This window comes from Gorilla gorilla, chromosome 8, assembly GCF_029281585.2.
Source record: "Gorilla gorilla gorilla isolate KB3781 chromosome 8, NHGRI_mGorGor1-v2.1_pri, whole genome shotgun sequence".
NCBI classification, from domain to species: domain Eukaryota; kingdom Metazoa; phylum Chordata; class Mammalia; order Primates; family Hominidae; genus Gorilla; species Gorilla gorilla.
The window spans coordinates 109299752-109317398 of NC_073232.2; the positions used below are offsets into that span (position 1 = coordinate 109299752).

The 17647-nt window shown below is 49.5% G+C and overlaps 1 protein-coding gene across 3 annotated transcripts in view; it reads right to left on the reverse strand.

Moving 5' to 3' along the window:
* Window positions 1-17647, reverse strand: part of SLIT1 (slit guidance ligand 1) — a 188211-nt gene that overhangs the window by 19892 nt on the left and 150672 nt on the right. For all 3 annotated transcript variants that reach the window (XM_019035188.4, XM_055352623.2, XM_055352624.2), the window contains 6 exons: window positions 16558-16629; window positions 13701-13772; window positions 12854-12925; window positions 3321-3484; window positions 1042-1166; window positions 641-738 (listed from right to left, as the gene is read on the reverse strand). In XM_019035188.4, coding sequence (XP_018890733.3) covers window positions 641-738; window positions 1042-1166; window positions 3321-3484; window positions 12854-12925; window positions 13701-13772; window positions 16558-16629 — 603 coding nt within the window. The remainder of the gene's footprint in view (window positions 1-640; window positions 739-1041; window positions 1167-3320; window positions 3485-12853; window positions 12926-13700; window positions 13773-16557; window positions 16630-17647) is intronic.

Here is a 17647-nt window from a genome sequence, read left to right on the forward strand (position 1 = left end):
TTCAAGCGATTCTCCTGCCTCAGCCTCCGGAGTAGCTGGGATTACAGGCGCGTGCCACCACACCCAGATAATTTTTGTATTTTTATTGGAGATAGGGTTTCACTATTTGGCCAGGCTGGTCTCAAACTCCTGACCTCGTGATCTGCCCACCTCGGCCTCCCAAAGTGTTGGGATTACAGGAATGAGCCACCGAGCATGGCCTGAATGGAAATTTATAGGAATTTCAAACACCCCTGCTGTGGTCCTTGGCACTGCACTGTAGATGCTTTGGCCATGGATTCCCAGTGCCTTCAAAAAGGCCCCCATGGCACCTGGCAGGAGCAGGAAGAAGGCCTGGAGCAGGAGGCAGCAGAGCCCACTCCAAGCCCTGCTCAACCCTGGAGCTGGGGAGCTGTGTGGCTCAGGTATCCACCAGTCTCTCTGTGCTCCCACTGCATCTGGGCAAGGAAGGGCTTGGCCTGGTGGGCTTGGAGAGCCCTCTGGCTATGATTTGGAGTACATGCCTGCCCCCGACAGTGCGCCTCCACCTCCCCACAGGGCACAGGAGGCCTGGGCCATCCCTGATGGAGAGGAGGGCCCTGAGGCACAGGTGCTGGGCCCATCAGCACTCACCAGGCTCCTGCCCCTCCAGGTAACTCACGTGAACGGGACATCCTCGCCCTCCTGTGCATGGCAGGTGCCCCCGTTTTCACAGGGGCCACTGGAACAGCTGTCCAGGGACACCTCACAGTCTCGACCCTGGGGGGAAAGTCAGTGATGGGGACCCCAGGGAGACCCAGGAGTTAGTATGAGCCAACAGCCAGCCAGACCCTCAGCAGCTCAGCCTCTCCCTGTCCCAGGAGTTACTTGTTTTCATTCATTCATTCGTCCACTTCATTCATTCATTCATTCATTCATTCATTCATTCATTCATATGTTAAGTCATTGATTACAGGTTCACTCAAGCGTCTGCTCTGAGTCAGGCAGTGCTCTGGGCCCTGGGGACAGCCCTGCAGTGTACACGAAGAGCCCTCCTCCTCCCCGGCCTCTGCCTCCACTCACCTTATAGCCGCTGGGGCAGGCGCACCTGTACACCTCAAGGGGGTCGTTGTGGCAGGTGCCCTGGTTCTGGCACGGACTGGACAAGCAGGGATCACACTTGGCCTGGACAGCCAGCGTTGGAGGACCTGCAGCAAGAGGAGGGTGCTAGTGCAGGGGGAGGGGTGGGCAGCAGAGGGCTGGGCAGCACAGGGCTGGGCACAGAGCACCTCAACCCCGAGGAGCCCACGTCTAAGGAGCCATTTCCCCTCCTGATTTTTCCCCAGATCATGCTCACACTCCCCTTGCACTGTCCACCTTTCCAGCCTCCAGACCCTTTTCTGTAAAATGGGGTTAATGACAGCTCCTCCCTCCGGGCTGGAAGGGCTAAAGCAGTGAATTCCAGTGTGCAAAGCATGCTTGGCAGGCAGGCGGGCGGGCACTGTGCACAGTGGCCATTAGGGCCGCACGATCCATGTAAGAAGGGGACAGTTGCTACCACCGAAGTTGGCCAACCCTTCCTCTTTCCCCTCATGCCCTTCTGAGGCAATGACCCCATCCTGACACCTGCTGACTAGGAGGACAGAAGGTGGTCACCTCAGCAGAGAGGAGATGGTGACTTTGTGAGCATCGTGCCCAAGCTCGGCTCTGCAGGTTGGCCACACCAGGGAGCAGGGGTTGTTACCCTCCATGCCTGAGCCAGGGAGGACCATTTTCCCCCACCTCCCTGCTACAGCAGGCCCCTCCAGCATCTCCACGATGCACTGGTTGTAGAAGTAACCAGAGGAGCCGACAGCCAGGCTGCCTGGGACACCACCCGTAAGGGGCAGCAGGATCTCAGGAGACTAAATAGGAAGACCAGTGAACTCAGGCTTCCCCAGAAGATGCCTTCTAGAAGGGGTGGAATATTATTCCTGCTGAAGAGGCATGAGCTTGAATAGAAATAAAAACACTTTTCAGCAACAACTAGCACACATGACGGACTTCTGGGGTAGAGATGGGGTTCTGTTTCCTTTTTTTTTTCCTTTATTTTCCTTTTTTTTTTTTTTAGACAGGGTCTTACTCTGTCACCCAGGCTGCAGTGCACTGGTGCACACATGGCTCACTGCAGCTTCAACTTCCTGGGCTCAAGCAATCTTTCCATCTCCACCCAGTAGCTGGGACTACAGGCACACACTACCATGCCCACCTAATTTTTAAAATTTTTTTGTAGCGACAGGGTGTCTCCATGTTGCCCAGGCTGGTCTCGAACTCCTGGGCTCAAGCGACCCTCCCACCTCAACCTCCTAGAGTGCTAGGATTACAGGTGTGAGCCACCACGCCCAGCTGGGGTTCTGTTTCTTGATCCAGGTGCAGGTTACCTGGGTGAGTTCAGTTTGTGAAACTTCAGCAACCCATTCACTCATGATCTGTGTACTTTAATGTGTGTTTTCTTTCAATACAAATAATAAAACAAAACAAAACCCCTTCTCACCAGCACCAATCCCACCCCATTAAATAAACACAGAGCAAAGGTTTCAGCATAAATTGACTTGCTCCCAACAGCCAAGCCGCAGATCAGGCCCCCCGGAGCCGTTACGGCTGTGACAGCATCCTGCACGCAGGGTGGCCCAGGGCCTCCTCATTAACCTACAGCTGTCAGCTTCATTTCCGACGGTGGCCTCTGAGCTTGCAGAGGGCAGGAGCCGTGCTCCATGGCCTCCAGTGTCCTCCCCGCGCTGTACCCCTGCACATAAAGCCCGGCCCCGGCGGCCACTCAGCCACCTGTCTGTGCTCAACAGGGCTTCTGGGGCTTGAGCTGTCAGTCACTCAATCTCTGAATGAGTATTTACAAATGCCCACAGTGGAGGGTCCCGGGGCAAAGCCGGAACCAGCCTCCAGTGACACTCCAGCTCTGTATTTCTGTAAATGTCGGGAGAGTGGCTGCTGGGTCCCCTGCTCCACCAGGGACTGAGAGAGGTCTAAGTTAACTGCTGAACACAATTCCTACCAAAGGGAGGTCTGAGAGCATGCTCTGCTGCGAGGCTTGGAGCTTCCAGAAACACTGCTGCTATTTTTATTTTCCTTATGTAACCACAGGGAGGGATTACAGCCCTGATGGCCTGGGGTTTTTCTGCCTGGCTCTTTTTGTCCATGATATGTCAGGATTGGAAGGCAGCCATCAAGCTGCAGGTGCCTTGTTCCTGTCCCCTGACCCCCCGCCCACCGGTCACCACAGGGACGCAGGCATGTTAGGAAGGCCCTGCAGTGTTGGGCAAGTTTTGTGAGCCCCCAGCAGCAGGAGACCGTGCTCCTAGGCTCACCTTGGCATTCAAACTTCTTGGCAGGCGTGGTGAGGAGCAGCTTGCCCTCCATGTCCTGGGGCCCAGCACAGCGAGCAATGCCCGGTTCCTTGTAGCCAGTCTTCACCCAGCTGGACAGCCAGCGGAGGTGGCAGTCACAGTATAGGGGGTTGGCACCAATGGCCCTGAGCAGAAAGCAGAGAGAAGCAGGCATTACAGCTTCATGGGGTCCCTCGCCCACTGGGAACCTAGAGTCCCAGGCACTGCACCAGGGGCTGGCAAAAATCTTAGCCTCCATTTCATGAGCAATTACTGTGTAGTCAGTGCGGCTTTTTTTTTTTCTTCCTTTTTTTGAGATGGAGTGTCGCTCTGTCGCCCAGGCTGGAGTGCGGTGGCGCAATATCAGCTCACTGCAACCTCTGCCTCCCAGGCTTAAGCAATTCTCCTGTCTCAGCCTCCCAAGTATCTGGGATTACAGACACACGCCGCCATGCACAGCTAATTTTTTTATTTTTAGTAGAGACAGGGTTTCACCATATTGATCAGGCTGGTCTCGAACTCCTAAACTCAGGTTATCCACTCACCTCAGCCTCCCAAAGTGCTGGGATTACAGGCGTGAGCCACCGTGCCTGGCTGCCAGTGCTGTTTTAAGCACTGCATATGCATTGTCTCACTTAGTCATCACCACCCGCTACTATTCTCATTTTACATGTGCAGAAACCGAGGCTCAAAAAGGCTGAGGAATTTGCCTAAGATCACACAGAGAAACGGGAAGCTGTTGGGGCCAGAGCCTACGAATGCACTGCCTCCAGTATGCATGGGGAGAAAGCAACCCACATCGACCGCTGCAATGAGACAGCTGCTTTTCCTGTGTTTGTGCACCGAATCATCTCATCAGCCCCACTGTGCAAGTTTTCTCCTCTCCATCTCAAAGATGTGGGCACCGAGCCTCCCATGGAATAAGTAATTTCCCTGGGGTCACACAACTAGCGAAGGGCAGCCCCTGGATCCAGATGCGCCGCTGTCTGCCTCCGAAGCCCATGCTCTTTTATTTTTCTTTGCATTTTTAATTAAACAGAACATATGAATGCATTCTCATTGTCAGCCAGTTTCAAGCATTGCAGACAAAGCAAGTGTCTGCCCTGCACAACACTGTGAATGATTAAATGCCACCGAGTTGCACACTTTTAAAAAAATGGTTAATTTGGTATTATGTGAATTTCACCTCAATTTTTTTGAAGGCACATTCCTGTGTTACTGATGGGGGTGCAAAAGAGTAGAGCGCCTGTGGAGGGGAATTGTGTGACACTTATCACATGACTTATGCAATTGCCTTCTGATCCAGCCATTGTTTCTGGGCGTTTACCTGTAGGCACACATAAAGACATCTGTGCAATGGCCCTATTTGTAATGGAAAGACTGGAAACCCCATGTTCATCAATGGGGAGTGGTTATATAAATTGTGATACATTCACATTACAAAAAACAAAAGTCTACACCCCACTGTCACTGCCCTCCACGAAGGGGCACACAGTCACAGGGTCACCATGCTCAGGCGTGTAGCCCTCCAGGCCTTTCCCACACGTACACACGTGGTTCCTCCTTACAAATCACATCACTACTGAGCAGCTTGCTCCTTGTCACTAAACAGCACGTCTTGGGAATCTTCCTGGTCAGCATATAAGCATCTATCTCATTGTGTCCAACTGTTCCGCAATATCCCAGAGTGGATATCCCATGGCACAGCGGACAGCGTCCCTGTTGCTGGACATTCTGGTTCTTTCCAATGGCAGTGAATACTCATACGTGCCTCTTTTTTTTTTTTTTATGAGACAGGGTCTCACTCTGTGGCCCAGGCTGCAGTGCAGTGGTACGATCTCAGCTCACCGCAACCTCTGCTTCCCAGGTTCCAGTGATTCTTGTACCTTAGCCTCCTGAGCAGCTGGGATTACAGAGTGCACTACCACGCCCACCTAATTTTTTTTTTTTTTTTTTTTTTTTGTATTTTTAGTAGAGATGGAGGTGTCGCCAAGTTGGCCAGGCTGGTCTCAAACTCCTGGCCTCAAGTGATCCGTCCACCTCAGCCTCCAAAAGTGCTGTGATTACAGGTTTGAGCCACTGCGCCTGGCTCGTTTTTGTGTGGTGTGAGAATTTCTCTAGAACAGATGCCTAGAAGTAGGATTTGGGGGTCAGAGGAAGCACGTGTAATATGCTAATAGCCCGCCCCCAACTGCGAAGGTTGTATCCACTTACACTGGCCATCAGTACAAGGCTGGGCCTGCTCTCACGCCTGCACCAACATACTGCCAACCCCTTTGTTTCTTACCAATCTGATGGGCAAGCTCAGAATCTCTCCACTAAACCACATGAGAGACTTAGAGATGGACAAGACATGGATTTTAGGGTAAGAAAGAGCCAGAATTACGGCCGGGTGAGGTAGCTCATTCCTGTAATCGCAGCACTGTGGGAGGCCGAGGCAGGCAGATCACCTCAGGTCAGGAGTTCAAGACCAGCCTGGCCAAAATGGTGAAACCCCATCTCTACTAAAAGTACAAAAATTAGCCGGGCGTGGTGGCACATGCCTGTAGTCCCAGCTACTCGGAAGGCTGAGGCAAGAGAATCACTTAACCCGGGAGGGGGAGGTTGCAGTGAGCTGAGATCATGCTATGGCACTCCAGCCTGGGCGACAAGACTGAAACTCAGTAGAAAAAGAAAAAGAAAAGAAAGAGAGAGAGGAAGGAAGGAAGGGAGGGAGGGAGGGAGCGAGGGAAGGAAAAGTGGGCCAGAGTTCTCTGACTCAGCAAATATGAATGCCTTATGCCTAAAGTTCATTGATATCAACATTATTTTGAAAATATAAGGCTAAATAACGTGAATGAGAATGGGCACATTTACTAAATAACCAATGGATGCCTTGCCATTTTCCACCTGTTTCTGGGCAGGACAGAGGAAGCAGTTCCCCTTGAGACCTGTACAACCTGATTAAAGCAGCAGTGGCTCTGAACAGGAATTCCCCAAAATAGCTCAGCTGATGATTCACAATCTTATAAAGCAGGCTGAACAAGACCTGGACTCCGGCCCCCACGCAGTTGCCCCGTGCCTGGGCGACCTTGAGTGGCTCCCTTAATATATCTGGGGGTCACTTCATGTTTCAATAAAGAGCCTGCAACCTAGAGGGAGAAGACAGACAAGCACGCATGACCTAAAAGAGGTGCCGAGGGAACAACACAGCTCAGAAAAGAGAGCAGGTTCGACCTTGGCATGTGTTTCATTTTTTTCTTTCCTTATTTGCTGACAGCATCCATCCTGGCTAATGGGATGGGTGATTTTTTTCTGAAGTTCCAGTGTGTTTAGAAAAACAAAGACTTTTTAAGATAACAGGAATTTTAAAATGGTGGTATATTTAAAATGTTTACACTCACCAGATTAGTATTTTTATACTAACAAAAAGTGTGATGTCACATAAGTATGTTATTCAAAAGATAAATACACAATGTATTTCAAAGTATTTTTTATAGCACATGATAAGGAGTGTGGCCTGGCAATGAGCCACAAGTTGAAAGATGATTGGGAATGCCTTATTTCAGTCCTGTAGCTCATTTAGAGAAAAATGCCAAAAAGATGAAATCTGAGGCCCTGTGAATGAGAGGGCCCATGACGTGGCTTACGGTCCCTCCATAAATGTCAGCAAAGTGACACCTGAGATGTAAGTGCTCCTTCCCCTCTCTCCATCATAAAAAAAAATGGGTGCAGGCCAGGAGCGATGGCTCACGCCTGTAGTCCCAGCACTTTGGGAGGCTGAGGCAGGCAGATCACCTGAGGTCAGGAGTTCAAGACCAGCCTGGCCAGCATGGTGAAACCTTATCTCTATTAAAAACACAAAAATTAGTTGGGCATGGTGACAGGCGCCTGTAATCCCAGCTACTCCACTCAGGAGGCTGAGGCAGGAGCATCGCTTGAACCCAGGAGGCAGAGGTTGCAGTGAGCTGAGATCGGACCACTGAACTCCAGCCTGGGCAACCTGTGGCTCATGCCACTCCAGCCGTCTCAAAAAACAAAAACAAAAAAACAAAAAACGACAACAACAAAAAATATGGGTACAAAGTCACGTCTAAAGCTATTCAAAAATATAAATTCTGGATTGGCCCACACTTGCTTTTCCTTGTTTCTATACTGAATAGACTCTGAGCCACACCTGAATTCAACATTACAAGCTTTCATTTATCCAAAGGCTGGATTTTCGTGGCTGAGGACTGCCTTGCCCTCTCTTCGGTAGTACTTGTAGTTTGCATTCATCTGGGGACTATTTCTCCTGACGAAAACTCCTGTGAACTCAGTGGGGAGTGCAGAGCCAAGGCCCGACTGAGATGTATTTGGTGGTCAGGGGTTGGGGAGGCAGACACCGCAGCCAGGCCACGCCAATCCAAAAGGGCTGTGGATTCAGGTTTATACCCCAGCCAAAGTATAAATAACCCTGTGTTGTTGATCTCTGGCATAATATGGAAATAGTTGAAACAGTAGCTATTTGATCTGTTCATGCCAAGGCCCTACCCAGCTCCTATTTGTGTAACCTGGACTGAAATAGCCTCCCCTGGCTGTCTCACAAGTCGCAGAACCATCCATCCCACTCCTAGGCGATCTATCTGTGCGCATTACTGTCTCCTGCTGCATGTGAGGGCAGAAACCACTAAATCCCCAGCTGTGTCAGGCACTAGCAGGCACCAGTCAATGTCTGGTGAATGAATGAATGCCTGTCTAAAAGCATGAGAAAAGCACAACATCTCAGTGCAAAGGAAATTCAAAAAGAAAAGAACCACCTATCATCCCATAAATGCAACTGATTTGATTTTAGTGTATTCCCTTCCATTTCCTGTGTATATGTTTGTACATCAGAGTATACAGTCTACTTTATTCTAGGTTTTCATCAAATAATAAGGTATAGTGTTGGCCGGGCACGGTGGCTTATGCCTGTAATCTCAACACTTTGGGAGGCTGAGGCGGGTGGATCACCTGAGGTCAGGAGTTTGAGACCAGCCTGGCCAACATGGCGAAACCCCATCTCTACTAAAAATACAAAACTTAGCCAGGCATAGTGGCAGGTGCCTATAATCCCAGCTACTCAGGAGGCTGAGGCAGGAGAACTGGTTGAACCCGGGAGGCGGAGGTTGCAGTGAGCCGAGATCGCACCACTGCACTCCAGCCTGGGCGATAAGAGCGAAACTCCGTCTCTAGATAGATAGATAGACAGATAGATAGATAGATAGATAAATAAATAAATAAATAAATAAATAAATAAATAAATGTGTTGTCATTATCATCATTATTAAGTACTTGCTATTCTGTCATATGGGCATGCCATAATTTACTTAATCCTTCCATATTTCCTTTCATGCCAAATTCTTAATGAATTTGGACATCTAGCTTTCCAGCCTACAGCAAATGAGAGGCAACAAAATGCCAGAGTATAGCAATGAAGACAGACATTGGGGAACCCTAGCCTGGGACCTGGTGCATAGTAGATATTTGCTGATGGCTGGCTGGCTGAATGGAAGATGAGTTAACTGCAAAGTAAATAGCAGCAGAGGATTGTGCAGGGTATTGAAGTCCAGCACAGTAAAGAGTGCTCACAATCATTACAGCATGTGTGAACCACGTGAGACCTTAGAAATCATCTTTGTGTAGGTAAGAAAAGAGGCCTCAAGAGAAGAATAAATTGTCTGAAAGCCCATTGCAAGTTGATGGCAGAACAAGAACCTAAAGCCCCAAGTCCTGATTAGTCTAGAGTTCAAGGGTTTTAAATAGGAAGACTTCCCCTCTTCCACACACCCCTCCTCCACACTGCAAGTGGACAGGAGAGGCCCTGGCCAGAGTCAGATCAGGAGCAGGGCTTCTCAGTAACATCAGCACCTTCGGGAACCAGGAACACTGGATGGTAACTCCTGGCTAACCCTCGATTGTCACTTGTCATAGAGCCGTGTGTGAGGGCCTCCCTTCCAATTGCATACAGCTTTCACGAAGCCCGGAGTGAATGTAGTGGGTCTATGTCATCCTTTTACCATTCTTCAATTCCTTATAAGTGCTCAATATTCTTTCTGGAAGAGTTGCAGGTCTTAAGCACAGAGGCGACAACCGATGTATGTGTGTACATGACATATATCCCATCAATACTGCATGTGCATATGTGCAAACACATGAATATAAGTATACACACATCTTCCAGGCTGCTGCCTGTTTCCATCTTAAACCCTGGGTATAAAGGGCAGAGTTTATCCACAAGCTTTCTTGATAACAACTGAAGGTTTCTTTCACACAGATGCTGTTTCGTAGAGAAATTAAGCTTAGGTGCAATTAATAAACACATCTAATCAGTAAAACTGATGCCATTTTCTACAAGTACTGCTAACCTGATCTTTACTTATTGGTTTATTTCTTATAAACTAGATCTGGCTTCTGGCCTGATATCACTGTTCTCCTAAAGAAAGTCTTAATTTATAGATGGGTATAGGCTCAAAATTTGTTTTTGCAGCTTTGGTTTTTTTGGTTTGCTTAAAACATATGTTGTTTGTTCACCTCTCATTTGAAAAACAAAACCTCTAGATTTTGAGCTGGAGACAAGATATACTCGGGTGTTATTTGGTTCTCATGAGGAAGGAGAAAAGGTAGCCAACTGCACATCTGCACAGTTGAACCCCGAGTAGAAGAGATACATTAAGGGGGGGGCAATGCAAAGGTGTAAAATGTAGACTAGATGCTGAAAAGGCTAAGGTGGACAGTGAAGGTGGACACTCGGCTATGCCCAGGTGTATGCAACAAAAGCTATGTGGTCCCAGGGTAGCAGCAGCCCCTGGTGCCCAGCAGAAACAAGCACAAATGCACTCTGGAGAGGAGCATCTCCAACTTAGCTCTTCAGAGTTCCTAAAGACATGTCAGCAAAAATGAGCATGCAACCAAAAATTACCCAACACAGATGGAAACAAGCCCCTGTGAATTCAAGTCAGTAGGAACAATAAACAACACTGTCCCAACCTGGCCTATGTCCAGAGGCACCACCTCCAGCAGGGCTCACTCCTGCCTCCTCCCACCCCACTCACCCTCTGTATGTCACCATGGGCTTTCCAGGAGTTTCCTGAAACTCAGTTCCCGACAATTCCCTTTCTTTACACAATGAAGTGCAAACTCCCTAGCAGGCACAAATGGTCCTTCACAACAGAATTCCAATGTCCCTTTCCAGATTAATCTCCTCCCACCCCACATTCCTTCCCCAACCAAACACCCTTTATCCTATGCTGGACAATGCAGCATCCTTGAACATCCCATTTTTTCATGTTCATGCCTTTGCACATGCTGTTCCCTCTTCCTAGAATTCCCTTCCTCACTTTCTCCAACTGGCCAACTCCTAGTTCCTTTCCAATGACAGCATAAATGGTACCTCCTCTGTGAAGCCCCTTGGACTTGCCCAGAGTTAGTCACTGCTTCCTTTGAATTCTCTTTATAAGATCCCAAATGGTCACAGTGGGCAGAAACCTTGTGTTAGTAAATTCTTCAGCAGTAGAGTCACTCTGGTTACCCAGGATGTATTTATTAAGGCAATAGAGTAAAGAATAAATAGCGAGCTTTGGAATCAGACACACCTAAATTCAAATCCTAGGGAAGCTGCCTAAAGTTTTAGAACCTAGGACTGTAAAATGGAAATAATAAATCAAATCCTACCACCTGAGGCAGAGCCCCTTACCCCGCCCACTTCCATGGCAGACATTACAAATAAATCACAGCACCCCTCCCACTGAGTCCAGGTCCAGCCCTGGAATCTTCAGTGCGGTCCTCAGGACAGTTCCTGCCAATCATGTGGAGCTGGCTCATAACATAAAACACACTTCCCAGTTCAATCATAGGGTAATCAAGACCTTGTAGATGAGGCACAGAGTATAGTATTTGACTCAGGCAGACCCTCAAAGAGCAACACCTGTTACTATTTTATCTCCTGAAGTCTAAGATTGTTTGATGCACCGCTGATTTAACATGCTTTCTGAAGGGTGGGGAACATTACCATATTAAATATACACTCTGGTTTTAGAGTTTAAAATGTAGAAAAGGTGAGTCTTAGAGAAAATCTAGCGAGACTGATGAGTGAATGAACTTCAAGAAGAGTGGCTCGGGGCCCCAGAAGGCTCTCCAACCTGGGTATGCCTGCCCGCCAGGCCCTTTTGGGGCTTGAGGATGGGGCTGACAGCAAAAGGAGACAGTTGCACCTGAGGTGCCAGGCAGAGTCCACATGGCCACAGTTCTCTTATCCTGCCTCAGCCAGTAATGCCAAGAGATGCCAGGAGAGAATGTGCCTGCTCAGTGCCCAGCCCAACCTCCAGAATTAGGATGGCCCTGTCACAGCCCAGTGCTTCTTGATTTCATCTGTTTTTTATATGGCAAAATATATATATCACATGAAATTTGCCACTTTCAACATTTTAAGTGTACAATTCAGTCACATTGATTGTATTCACAGTGTTGTACAATATCACCACTACCTATTTCCAAAACATTTTCATCACCCCAAAAGAACTCTGTGCTCATTAAACACCAACTCCCCGTGGCCCCTGCCTCCAGCTCCTGGCATCCACCATTCTACTTTTTGTCTCTATGAATTTGACTGTTCTAGGTACCTCATATATACGGAATCATACAATATTCGTCCTCTTGTGTCTGGCTTATTTCACCTAACATAATGCCTTCAAGATTCATCCATGTCATAGCACGCATTGGAACTTCATCATTTTTATGGCCAATACCCCATTGTATGTATGTATTACGTTTTGTTTATCATCTGTGGACATAGGCTGTTTCCAGTTTGGGGTTATTGTGTAAAATGCTGCAGTGAACATTGGTGTACACACATCTGTTTGAGTCCCTGCTTTCCATTCTTTTGGATATACCTCTTAGAGTGGATTGCTGGGTTATACAGTAATCCTATGTTGAGATTTTTGAGGAATCAAGCCCACTGCTTTTAAGGAATTCTCATAGCACTGCTAGCTAAACGGTTTTGGAAGTAATTCTACATTGAATTACAGTACCTATTGGAGGCAGTAAATTTCCAGAGCTTATCCTGCACTGTGTGAAGTCGGAGGCACAGTACTAGTGGCGCGCTTAAGAGCACTGGCCTAGGAGTCAGAAACCTCACCACCCTGCAGCTGTGCAGCTTCGGGCAAGCATCCCACTTTTTCTCCATCCATTTCCCGGTGTGAAAGATGAGAACCACAGCACCTGTGTTGTAGGATAACTGTGAGGCGCACATTAGCTGAGGCAGGCGAAGTGCACAGCAATCGATCAATGGTCATGACAACCTTCACTACTGCTTGCGAGGAACTGTTCTTCTACTCTATTGCTGTGGCTGATGAACCACTGGACATATAAGAGTCCCAGAAGGTGCACATGGGAAGTTCACAAGCTTAATTTCAGAGCAAAAGCAACAAATTCTGACAATCTCAGGAGGTGAGGTCTTCTCAGAAACCAAGTCCTGTTGAAATCCAAAGAGGCCCAGAGAAAGGGGCTAGGGTACTCACAGGTGAGACAGGGAGGTCACGTCTGCAAAGATGCCCTCTTGGAGGGTGGAGATGTCATTGCCGTGGAGAGACCTGAGAAGAGAAGAGGCTGCTGGTGCCTTATCCAGGGACAGAGATGGGAGACCTGCTGGAGAGAGAGGCCCAGCCCTCTGCAGAGAGGGGACAGGCCGTGCCTTCCCTCTAGGCCTCTCAGTCAGTGACCTGAAGGAGATGGCCCCCAGCTCAGCTGGCCACAGGGAAGAAACCCTCCAGGCGGACGGCCCTGTCCCCAAGCCCTTCGGAGGACTGAAATACTGTGTTTATATTACAAACAGGACCCGTGCACCCAGAGCCCTCCCTCTTTTCGTGGAGGAGCCTAAGGGGGAGACGCTTCTTCTAGGAAGTTAAGAAGGCCAGCCACAGGTTAGGGCTGGGAGAATGTCACCTTGTTCCTGGTGGGCTGACTGAGGCCATCATAATGGACGGACTGAGGGCTTTGATCCCAGGGCAAAAACCTCACAGTGAGAACTCGTAGAAGAGGTTCACAAATCTCTTGCAAACAAACATTCTTTAATCTGAACAGAAGTCTCACATGCAAATGAAGGGCCACCTTATTTTGGATGTCCCCCCGCTACCACCACAAACTCATCTTGGGGGTGACAGCAACCCCCATTTCTCAGATCATTTCCCATGCATGCCCTAGCTTCTTGGGAATGAGAGTATCCACAGGGGCTTAAGTGACAGCGCTCTGGACTCCACCATGGCACAGCGTGGGCCCTAGACGTGGGAACATTTCTGCCCACCAGGTGGGCGGCAGGACCCTCAGTGGGGTGGATTTTCCGGCAGGATGGTGAGTGAGGAGACTTACAGCAGGCGCAGGGAGCGGAGTCCCTGGAAGGCCAAAGGCGGGATGCACCGCAGGGCATTGTAGCTGAGGATCCTGCGGAGGAAGGAGACGGAGGAAGGGCACTGTGTTAGCGCCTGGCCCCTGTGGGCACAGCCGCCGCCCAGGACGTGGAGGTCCCTCTCACCCAGCAGCCTCCTCGGGCTCTGTGAGGGGAGGCAGAGCAGCCGGCAAGTGCATGGGCTGGGCTGTGCCCTAAGAAGCTGGTGGTCTTGGGCATGCCCCCAATCCCTTCTGCCTCAATCAGTTCCCCCGACTGTAAAATAGGGACAAAAATAATGCCAACTCCATAGGGCTGCCCTGGGGATGAAATCCAGGTGAAGCACTTAGCATCATGCCTGGCTCCAATAAATCCTCAACAAAGGAGAGTTGCTGTTGTTATGATTGAGAACATTCCCTAAGGGGCTGCCCCTGCAAGGTGCGTAGGTGAGTTCCCTGTGAAGGTGACACCTGACTGCGGGGAGCTCACCGTCTCAGCCGACCACTTCCAGGGAGGACAGGCAAAGTCATCTACAATAATTTACTATTGAAAAGCTGTGACAGTGAGGAAGGTGCTGTCACTATTCCCATCTTATAGATGAGGAGACTGAGGCCTTGAGAGGTGAAAAAACTTCTCCAGGGTCACATTATTAAGTCATTAAGAAGGCTGGATGCGGTGGCTGACTCTTGTAATCCCAGCACTTTGGGAAGCTGAGGTGGGCGGATCACCTGAGGTCAGGAGTTTAAGAACAGCCTGATCAACATGGCAAAACCCCGTCTCTCCTAAAAATACAAATATTAGCCAGGCATGGTGGTAGACGCCTATAATCCCAGCTACTCGAGAGGCTGAGGCGGGGAATCACTTGAATCTGGGAGGCAGAGGTTGTAGTGAGCCAAAATCGCGCCACTGCACTCCAGCCTGGGCGACAGAGCGAGACTCCCCATCTCAAAAAAAAAAAAAAAAAAAGTTATTAAGAAGGGATTTTCATTACAGCTTTCAGTTTCCAGAGCCCACAGGCTAAGCCACTGGCCCAAAATGCTTCTAAGTAATTGAATCCATCCAGGGCAGACAGGCAGATTAACAAGGGAAATCACACTTGCAATAGCGTCATGCTGGAAACAGCCCCCGTGTCCCCCAACAGATGAATGGATGAGCAAACTGTGGCACATCCACGCCTGTACAGTGGAACACAGCTCAGCAATGAAAAAGAGCTACTGGCACATGCAACACCACACCAAGGGTGAAGCTCAAAATAATCATGCTGGGCGCAGAAGCCAAGCAAAAATGACTTTTTCCATTTGTATGTAAAACCCTAGAAAATGCAAACTAACCTACAGTGACAGAAAGCAGGCCAGTGGTTGCCTGGGTATCGGAGCTGGGAGAGGCAGGAGCAGGGGATTATCAAGAATAGCACTCTTTTTCTTTTTTTTTTTTTTTTTTTTGAGACAAGGTCTAGCTCTGTCACCCAGGATGGGGTACAGGGGCGTGATCTTGGCTCGCTGCAACCTCTGCCTCCCAGGCTCAAACCATCCTCCCACCTCAGCCCGCCAAGTAGCTGGGACCACAGATGTGTACCACCACACCTGACTAATTTTTTGTATTTTGTATTTTGGCTTGGGCCCACATTCAGCTCCTGGAGAATGGCTGGGTCAGGGCCCCTTCCTTTTTTGGGTACTGGCTCTACTGTTCTATCTGTAAAGTGAGGTGTTGGAAGGTGAATGAGATACTTTTACAAACCAGGCAAATATAAGGGACACTTGGTAATATGTTCTGATCAATTGCTTGGAATATAATTAAAGCCAGCATTTAAATATCTTAGAATACGGCCACAAAAAATGTTCAGAGGGTCACCGCTCACAACAATCCAAACTGGAAACAACCCCAATATCCATCAAGACTAGAATAGATGAGGAAAGTGTGGCCTGTTCCTCCAAAGGAACATTACCTAGCAATGAGAATGAACAGACCACAGCTGCCACGGTGGCATGAATGGATCTCACAGACAATGCTAAGCAAGAGAAGCCAGACACAAAAGACTATCACCCATATGATTCCACTTGAACAAGGTTAAAATCGACAAAATTAGACTATATTATTTAGAAACACTTATGTAGATGGTAATGCTGTAAAGAAAATAAAAGAAGTGATCCTCATAAAGTCAGGACAGCAGCTGCCTCGGGGTAGGGAAGGAGACAGCAATAAGGATCAGGAAGGGACAAGGTGCTAGCACTGTTCTATTTTTTTTTTTTTTTTTCTGAGACAGAGTCTTGCTCTATCACCCAGGCTGGAGTGCAATGGCACGATCTTGGCTCACTGCAAGCTCCACCTCCCAGGTTCACGCGATTCTCCTGCCTCAGCCTCCCAAGTAGGTGGGACTACAGGCACCCGCCACCCAGCCCGACTAATTTTTGTATTTTTGGTAGAGATGGGGTTTCACTATGTTGGTCAGGGTGGTCTTGAATTCCTGACCTCAGGTGATTCACCTGCCTCTGCTCCCAAAGTGCTGGGATTATAGGCGTGAGCCACCGCGCCTGGCTGAGTGTCCTTAATTTTTGACTTGGTATCTACATGTGTGCTAGCTTTATGATTATTTGTGAAACTGTATGTTTTTTTTTGCACTATTTACTTTTTGCATTATTATTTTCCATATATACCATATGTTGTATTTCACAATGAAAGATGTTTTTTCAAAGTCTTTTAGGCTCTCAGGCCCGGCACCCTCTCCAGAGGGCAAGGCATCTGCAGGCGAGGGATCTGGGAGCAAAAAGCACAGGCTGGGGCTAGGGAATGACTCACAGCCATGGCCCCGGGGTCCCCCACCCCAGCCCTGCTGGGACTCACAGAGTGGTCAGCTGGCTCATGTTGGTGAAGGAGGAATTGCTTAAGGAACTGATCTTGTTGTTGCTCAGGTCCCTGGAAAAGGCAAAGGCATCATGGTTTAGAAAGAACTCACTCAGCCCTGGCTCACATTCACGGGCTTCTTCCCCTCCCTCACTCTGCCCAGGGCCATTCCCCAGCCAGGTTGGCCAGGGGTGGAGAGGAGCCCTGGTGCACAGCCTCGGGTCTCAGCGTTTGCTTAGCTACAGCCCTGCGCTGCTCCCTCAACTCCCTCAGGTACCAGGGCTTGGTGCCTCCATTTCCTGACCCTCACCCCCATCCCTCTGCAAGCTGAGCCTGGTTCTGCCCCTTTTTACCATGGGAACACTCCCACCAGGGTGTTAGTGGCCTCCCGACCAGATCCGGCACTCTCTCCTTTCTCTCCTGCCAGCACCTTAGGTGGGCTGGTTCAGAAGCCCTCCCTACGAGGCAGTCCTATGAGGGAGAGGGCAGCCCCATTTGACAAAGACCCAGAGTCTCAGAGGGATCCGTGACTCTTGAAGGGTCACCAGTTGGTCGGAGGCAGAGCCAGATTCAAAGCCGGTCCACTGGCCACAAGCCCAGGTTGCTGCCATGGCCTCTCCGAGTCACCTGTGGCATCTGACACAACTGGCCGCTCTTCTCCTCTTCTCAAAACTCCCACCACCCGCTTTCCTCCGCTCCCGACTGTCTTTGGGGGCCTTTGGCTGTGCCTCCTCAGTCTCTGGTAGAAGCTTCCTTTGTACTCAGCCCAGAGGCATGGGGATTGCTAAACCCCATCTGTGCCCTGTTTAGTCCAATCTGGGTGCCCTTGGGGATGCCCCTGTGCTGACAGTGCCCCCCTCCCCATGGCCCCAGCCTGTCCTCTCATGAACTCCTCCTCCTGATGCTCACAGATACTCAAACTCCGCCCGCATCTTGTTCTCCCTACCACGCCCCGTCCCCCAGGCTCCAGCTCCATAATGCTGCCTGCCCACACATCTGCCCTCTCATCCCACCCATCTGATCCGCCCCTGGCTGGTGGCCCTGGTCACCTCTCGCACCGTGCCCTCCTCCTGAGCCAGCGTCCTCTCTC